This window comes from Ascaphus truei, chromosome 5 (assembly GCF_040206685.1).
Source record: "Ascaphus truei isolate aAscTru1 chromosome 5, aAscTru1.hap1, whole genome shotgun sequence".
Taxonomy (NCBI): Eukaryota; Metazoa; Chordata; class Amphibia; order Anura; family Ascaphidae; genus Ascaphus; species Ascaphus truei.
In genome coordinates, this window is record NC_134487.1 from 29,725,550 (window position 1) to 29,734,514 (window position 8,965).

The 8,965-nt window shown below is 37.0% G+C and overlaps 1 protein-coding gene across 1 annotated transcript; it reads right to left on the reverse strand.

Annotated features, from left to right (window-relative positions):
* Positions 1-5,919: 5,919 nt before the first annotated feature.
* Positions 5,920-7,608, reverse strand: LOC142494366 (uncharacterized). The gene is made up of 2 exons (XM_075598921.1): positions 7,502-7,608; positions 5,920-7,137 (listed from the first exon to the last, which is right to left on the reverse strand). The coding sequence occupies exons 1-2, from the start codon at positions 7,596-7,598 to the stop codon at positions 6,071-6,073; spliced, it is 1,164 nt and encodes a 387-aa protein (XP_075455036.1). The 5' UTR covers positions 7,599-7,608; the 3' UTR covers positions 5,920-6,070.
* Positions 7,609-8,965: the final 1,357 nt, after the last annotated feature.

Here is an 8,965-nt window from a genome sequence, read left to right on the forward strand (position 1 = left end):
ATACCATGTGTGCTGGGTGCAATCGATTGCACACATGTTGCTTTGATTGCACCTAGTCAGAGTGAGCATGTGTACCACAATCGTAAGCACTACCATTCACTCAATGTACAGGTGGTATGTGATGCGACGATGAGGATAATGCATGTGGTACCCAAATTCCCTGGTTCCAGTCACGATTCCTCTATCCTGAGGAACTCTTCAGTCTTCCATGCGTTCGAAGAGGGACATTTTGAACATGGTTGGCTGCTGGGTGAGTACACATTTACATGTTCTAACACAAAACACTTTTTTATTTAGGAATGTTGGCACTGTACAATTTGATCACTAATGTCAGCTTATGTGTGCTACATTCATTATAGGTGACTCAGGATACGGAATTAGGCCGTGGCTCTTGACTCCGGTGCTAAACCCTCAAACTGAAGCAGAGGACAGGTACAATGCAGCCCATATATCTACAAGATCTGTTATAGAGAGGACATTTGGCCTACTCAAGACCAGATTTAGGTGTCTGGACAGAACTGGTGGGGCTCTTCTATACAAGCCTCAAAAAGTGTCTGATATTATCCTTGCCTGTTGCATTTTGCACAATGTTGCACTGAGGCACAATGTACAGTCAGACCTAGCTGAGCCTGTGGTAGACGAGCATCCCACCCATGTAGCTGCTGAAAATGAACAAACAGCCAGTGGTGGCCAGACACGCCAGAATCTCATCAATTCATTTTTTTCTTGTAAGTAAAAACATATATGTTCCAAGTACTACTTTTATACTTACATTATGTTATCTTAACAATAATGTTTTTTTATATACCCTTCTGGTAGGACACAGATGAATATTGGTTGCACACCTTTCTTCTCTCTGCTGTGTGCACAAAGGGATGTGGCACCGGTATGTTATTGTTGCACAGGTTATATAATCCCTCTTCAATTTTACTTTAGTTGTGTGTATGTGAATGAAACTGGGGTAACAAAGCACTAATATTTTAGCATTGTGTTGTTCCTTATGCTAACACAATACACATATTATGCCCATACTCATTCATGCTTCTAGTATGCTTACATACAATGTTATTGGTGCAGTGTAACATGTACATCCATATGATGTGTACACCAGCCTGATTTACATTTTGAATGTCATGAAATATACATGGTGTTGCACATTTAACACCAAATACACACTTTGCTGTGTTGTTTACGGTACTGAAGATGGCATGTCAATGTTTGCAATTTATATATTGTTCCTTTGCATTATAGGTATATCTCCAGTATGACTGATCATGGTATGTATATTTGCTGACATCTCTCATAAGATGTGCCTACATCAATCTTCCTATAATTATTTGTAGTAAAAACCCAACATATTGGTTTAAACACAAATGTTACATATATGTACTTTCTGTATCATGTATATGCATTTAGCTACTCTTGAGCTTTCATGTGCATTGTATTAGAAAATGATTACTCCCATTTCATCACATTTTATGTATGTTTCCTTATAAATTCCATTAATGTAATATAGAGGTGTTTGGAGACAAGGGGATAACTGTAGTTATTTCTTTACTTACGGGAGATCATTCATCACGGATGAAATTGACTGATCATAAAACTCCATGCATGAATGCCTGCAATCACAACAATGCGTACTACATCTTATATTTAGCAATGTTGGTGTTTTGTAATGCTAGGAATTAATAGTCAACATTAATTTAAATTTGTGACATGTGTATGTATAAGTCACACGTGTGTGGATGTGTCCTACATGTACCAAGTGTTAAACTGTTAACAGAGAAGACAAATTTGTCGCTAATGTTACTGTCATTTAGTATTTATAATTTACCAATATGACAATGTTGGTAATATTTTTGGAATATAAATCACGTCACTTCATCATTATCATGATGTTAATTATCAAGTATTCTCACAATTGTAACGTCAATCACGTGCACATTAGCATAGACACACTTTGTAACACAACTGTTTGTGTCTGTATCAATTTGTGTAGGATCCATGTATAACACCGACAAATGATAACACCAGCTTTATTATGGTAGCTTATATCATCATATTGACTATACTATGTATTTTTAGAACTTTTAATAAACACAGTAAACTATAGTTAGTTAGGTTAATGAAATATACACAGAAACGTACTTCATTACATGATGTTGATGTCATAATCAGAACATCATGCATTGTAGTGGACCACAACATCTGGCCAATAACATTATTTGCTACTGTCCCAAACCATTTTATCAACATACCCATGTAACAAGAGATTTTTAACAAAAAATGGCTAGTTGGTTGTAAGTGTCCTTTACAATGGGAGAAGGAGTGGCTCAGTGAGTAAAGACACACACTGGCACTGAGAGTTTGAAGCAGGGGAGTCTGGTTCAATTCCCGGTGTCGGCTCCTTGTGACCTTGGGCAAGTCACTTTATCTCCCTGTGCCTCAGGCGGCAAAAAATAAATTGTAAGTTCCACGGGCCAGGGACCTCAGCCTGAAAAATGTGTCTGTAAAGCGCTGTGTACAACTAGCAGCGCTATACATGAACATGCTCATATTATAATTATTATTATTATTGTTACATAGTTTCGACAGTCATACGTTCCATTACACAATATAATTCACAAATGTGTTAGCAGAGTGGGAATGGTTGTTATATATAAAACACACCATGCCATAAAATGATAGTAGTCATTAAAGAACACTCAATAAAAATTCATGAGGCACTATTTTGCAACATCATTATGTTAATTAAGTGCTTATGCAATATAGGCATAAGGGTATCACATTTTTAATTGTTTGTTAATAAGCGCTGCAAGCAATATAAAATTAGTTCCATATGTAGAATAGTAGTCGGTGACTACTCCTCACAATCATCTCATATAAAAGTAGACTCTTCTGAAATCATACATTGATCCGATTGTATCTTCCCCGACATCTCTGAAATACAGCAAACACATGATGGTCAAATATGGCACCTTACTATATATGTATCCGTGACAACGCATTACACAGCTCTATATGATTGTGTACATACACACGTCACTCACTTATATGTTAGAAGTACAAGTGTACATCAGTATGTAATGTTTCTTTAAATTTGTAGCAGGCATAACTATGTATATGATGTGAACGTTGCCTGTATACTGAAAAATGTGCGCGCACATCTTAGTGTGCGCACGCACTTCACGCTTGGCTGCACTAACTGTTAGCGCATGCGCAAAACAAAGCGTACGTTGTGCGTTCAATACATCTTGAAAATACCATTAAACATAAAATCTTTATTTCAAATACAATGACTACGAAACTACATTCGTTCTAAACGAGTACATCTGTATTCTTTTTAAACAGACGTGTTTGGACAGAAAGGACGGCCGATAACACAATGCGCAAATGCAATACGTGTGACGTCATGTTAAACCAGCGTGAAACGCACGCTAACACTCCTCCCACTCAATTAACATTCGGCTAACGCCCAGTTGACGCCTACAAACACTGAGCCGCACACATGACACACTGCAGTTACCGTTACTATAACAAAACATGACAGCCAATAGGCTTTGAGGCGCGGGACTTACATCCGTAATCCTTTTTAAGGACGCCTTGGGCCATGACAAGGGTCCCACGTCATACGTGGGGGACCCGCTTTTAAATGTTGCATGATAACAAAACAGGTATGTGTTAGAGTTATGTTAAAATGTTGCTAATATGGTTAAAGGGATAGGAAAGTACGTATATTTATTCCGTCAGCAATGTGTACTACTCTTTCAGGTTATACTATATTGTATTCGGCAACAATTTCTTTGTGATCGCTACATGTTATGCAGTCTGCAATGTTACGCTGTATCCACGCATTGAAAGGGAAAATGGTGGTTAAAAAAAAAAAAAAACATTTAAACGCACAGTCAACGCATAACGGTTGTTATATTTACCATTCTATTATATTCTTCTAGAATTAACTCTTCGTCTGGCTGCAACTGCTCGCTCCAGAAATGCAAGGCATTTTCATCCACGCTTGACCCACCCGCTGAATCCAGTATGACACACATCTCCTCCATGAAGCGCTCATAGGAATCGCCACTGCTTTCTTCAAACAATTGGTCGGGAGGTAGGTTCATTTCTTCGGGTTCCCATTCCAATGCATTTTCAGCTGAAAGGCTTGGTACATAATCATAGTACTTTTGTTGTTGTACAATGTGGGTTTCAGGAATGGAGGGTGCAGATATTGCAGCAGGTATCGATTCACACGGAACAGTAGTAGCGGATCCATTGCTATTGGCATTAGGAATAAATATGCCTTTCACAACAATATATGTGCCCTCTTTCAGGGTAAAATGCTTTTCCTTTGCAATCTTCCAGAAACCATAGGTGTGTTCTAGCTTATCCTGCACACGTTCAAAAAAGTCATTAGTTGATAAAGTGAATCTTATTGAGGAATTAAAATTCCGCGCATGCCTACGGTCTTGGTAATAAGGATATTTAGCTCGAATCAAATCATAGATTTGGCGTGTGCTTGCTTTGTGTCCGCGACTGTTCAAAATTGCTTCTGAAACCATGTACTTATAACCTAAGAGGGGATTCATATGGTTAACGAATTCATCAGCCATGTCAGAGTAGCACAAAAGATGTGTGCAGTTCTGTGTTCTTTGCTCATCAAAATGATTCTGCTCAATGGCTAACAAATTCCTGTATTTCGTTTTCAAGGTCAACAAAAGTAACTACTTTTACTCCTTATTTCAAACGCCAATTGGATGTGTCCTTTTAATTGGTTTAACTTTAGTGGTTAGTGATAGGCGAATGTGAGAAAAACATGTATCATTTTTTTATCTCGTTTGTGAAAACATTCCTACACTTTTATTTCAGTAACATTGAGTTTTCTAGAAAAATAACAAAGAGCACTGTGTGAAAATAGTGCTTAGACAGCCATATCAGTAAATACACACACCTGCAAAATGAAATGTTTTTTTCCCACATACATTTCTGTGTGTATTTGAAATTCTGGTTAACTACCTGTCTGCATGAGTTTAAATATGTGTGTATCTATATATATATAAATATATCTCTCTCATAAAAATATATATATATATATATATATATATATATATATATATATATATAAAGTGTATATTGTACTATATGTATAGTGTGTGTGTGTGTGTGTGTGTGTGTGTGTGTGTGTGTGTGTGTGTGTGTGTGTATATATATATATATATGTATATATGTATATATATATGTATATATATATATATATATATAAAAAAATTTATTTTATTTTTTATATTGCAGGAGTACACACAACATATTGATGGCAGTAAGTAGGCCTTGTATGAAACCTATTTAAATGGTGATAAACATGAGTGAATTAAGTAATAAACATTTGTTTGCACCCAATAATGTTAGAGGCTCACACTTAGTATAGTTGTCAAACATTAGGCCTGTATTATTAAAATAGTGTGTTTTCACAAGGAAGCATGAAGTGTATGTTTTTTGTAAATACATCTATACCAGTTTAGATAGTACTATATACACACACACACACACAGTGTGTGTCTGTGTGTGTGTGTGTGTGTGCATATATCAATACATACTACATATATTTTAGTATAAATTCAGAGATGTTCTTGAAACAAGAACACATAAATGATTAAAGGACAACATTACAATGGCCACCAAAGGTAAGTAATATTTAACACAAAATCCTGCTGTACACGTACAAGAAAGATGTTTGCAGTTAAATAGGTGCTTTTATAATTGCATGAAAATAATATGCACATGCAATGATTACATCAATTAACACACAAAAATGCAATGTTTTGCTGCAAAGTCAATGGCAGCTTCTCTAAACTTAGCAACTGGCTCCTGGTGGACCATTACTGAACAGACGATTAAAACATAAATATTTATAACACTATTCATTAATTAGGAGTGTTAACATTTCCAAAACTTCACGTGTACAAGAACATACTTGAAAGTTTGGAAACAACACAGTCTTCAGCATACATACAATAGTAATTAGATAATCTGAAGTCAACAAAACAAGGCCAAAGACATATTTTGTGAATTATAACATTTATTTTTTTTGTTCCTTTTGCGAGCGAGTAACAGGCCTGCTTGTTGTCTCTTGAATTTTCCTTTTTCTTTTGCCACCAACTTTAGGCACAACAGAGCCACTTTGAGTGGCCTCTGGCACTTCACGGGCAGGGCTTGTGGCCAGTGACTCACCTACAGGGCTTTTGGGCAGGGATTCACCTACAGGGCTTTTGGGCAGTGACTCACCTACAGGGCTTTTGGGTAGTAACTGTTCACCTACAGGGCTTGTGGCCAGTGACTCACCTACAGGGCTTTTGGGCAGTGATTCACCTACAGGGCTTTTGGGCAGCGATTCACCTACAGGGCTTTTGGGCAGCGATTCACCTACAGGGCTTTTGGGCAGTGACTCACCTACAGGGCTTTTGGGTAGTGACTGTTCACGGACAGGGCTTGTGCCCACTGACACATGTGAGCAAGTTGGTAGACACTGCACAAGTGATGGTTGGTCTGTTTCATGTGTGTCTTGTTTTGTTTTTGTCGCCTCCTTTGTAGGTGTCTGCTGCTGAATTTGTACAGATGGCAGCGGTAGGATGTCATCAGGAACCTGCACAGCAATGTCTGCTACTTGACCGGTAACATTTGGGCCTGGTGAATGAATATCAGATGAATGTGGTGAAAACTGACCTGCATGAACAGATCCTGGCTGTGAGGTGTTGAATTGTGGTACATTAGTCATTCTCCAGTAATTAGCTTGTGTTTGCTGAACAACTAATGCTTCGAATGAGGTGTTGATTTTTTGCAACTGTTTAGGCACTTCAATGAAGACTCTGTGGAGATGTGCCAATTGTGAAACTGTTTCTTCCTGCAGTGCAATCATCCTTTCCAGCACTGTCATCAGGTCAGAATGGCGACGATTTTCTGCTTCCACAATTTTTCCCTCAGAAGCTACAATTGCATCATATGTGGTATTTGCTGGACGTTTTGGCGGTAAAACAGTTTCAATTGGAACCTCTTCATGGTCACTTGCTTGTATTTGTGTGTCTATGGCGGCGGCGGCGGCATCATCATCATCATCATCATCATCATCATAATCCTCTTCATCATGTTCTACAAATAAATGTACACATTATTAAATGGCATGTTAATCTCTGCTGTGTTACTATGTAATTCTACTGTGTCAAAATAAACAACTAACATGTTTCCATACGTTTTATAACCTCACATTAAAAACTACCTTGACTTAAGAATAATGTTTGGACTCAGTATGAAATATGAGTGAATGAAAACTTGCTCTAAACTCACAACTCCTACATGATAGTAACATCACTAACACAATACATGTTGCCTTACACTTCATTTTCACATACACTAAGTAATCGTATTTAAAGAACATGTGCAAAACAATTAATGAACATGACAACATAACATATAGAAGAGCACATATTATATGGCCACCAACTGATACACTCACCTTCTAGGTGTGTTGAGCTGGCTGACCCAGGTGAAGACACTTGTTCAGTCTCAGGTGACACATGTCCTTCAGGGGCAACTATATATAACAATAACATAAGTTTTACATTTACATGTGTAAATATTGAACAAACAGTTATTGTATGTTCTGTATTTATGAGTACGTAACAGCATCAGTTCCTTAACCCAAAATGTGTGTGTGAAAGTGAACATAAATAGTTGTAATAACAATGTACATGCCTGTGTACTTAGAACTTTTGAGTTCCCTAACATAAAACATACTATGTTTCTGCAGTAATGCATGAGGATAAATAGATAAAATTTGAACATAAAAATCATATGTTGTGTAGTGATATCAGTATCATAATGTACATAACTATCATGAGATGACCATTCACAATGGTTATCATGAAGGTGGTCATATTGCAAAAAGTGTTGTTTTTGGTAGAGGATATGTGTGGTACATTAATATAAGATGTGGCACACCTGAATGTTGCTGTGACTCAACAAGACAACACATGCAGTGTGTGATAATGTGTCGTTGATAGTAGTAGTTCAACTATAGATATGAGTGAACTAATGTGTGAGGTACGCTTTGATAAGTAATGAGTTGTTGGGGCATTTAGTAGCTAAAGTGAAGCTTTCAAATGAGTGTGATTAACTTCAGTTGTGCTAGTCAGGTTGTAAGAACGGTATTCACTTCCCCAAAAAGCCTAATCAGCCACACCTTTCAATTACTTGAAACAGGTGAAAATGGTGTGAACTAAGTTGACCCTAAAATGAGGCTGTAATTAGTGTGTGTGCTGAAAACCACCCCCTCTGTTGAAGTGTATGCTGTGATGAGATATTAATTGCAGCTGCTTTAACACAATGGTAGATGAGCTAAATAGTCGTGTGCAGTTTTTAAGTTATGAAAACAATGACATAAAATATGATACGTGTGCCTCATTATGCTGTCTGTATATGACTTAAAGCAAAAATGGACCTTTTCATAAACAACTATAGATGTGTTAGTGCAAGTGATGTTTGTAGGCCGTTGCATGCAATATATTTGATGCATGCTTAAAATAGGCAGTAATGTCATGTTTGTCGGAGTAAATTAAATAAAATACACAATAATATTCTACATATTTATGTTCTGTACCTGTAGCTAGTAATAATTTCTGATTAACATGTGTTACACATGTGTACTACCCTGTTGTTCCCCATCTTCGCCCACCATCAATTGCTTCCACTGCAGCAATGCATTTTGTGAATTCACATGTAAATGAGCACACAATGGCACGTGCTATATTAGTTACTGCTTTTAGTAGGACTACAACATATATGTCTATTTTGAGATATATATATATACAGAATCAGACATATACATATATAGATGCAGGTATGCTTATATTGTGAAGACAGTATAAAAAGCAGTGTAAATATGCAAAATAACTGTAAGCAACGACACGCCTAGTACAGT

Excerpts from the sequence above, each read along its gene's own strand:
- LOC142494366 (XM_075598921.1), bottom strand. The coding sequence starts at position 7,598 with ATGTTATTGTTATATATAGTTGCCCCTGAAGGACATGTGTCACCTGAG. Across the intron at positions 7,138-7,501 it reads CAGCTCAACACACCTAGAAG|AACATGATGAAGAGGATTAT; the intron begins GTGAGTGTATCA and ends ATTTATTTGTAG.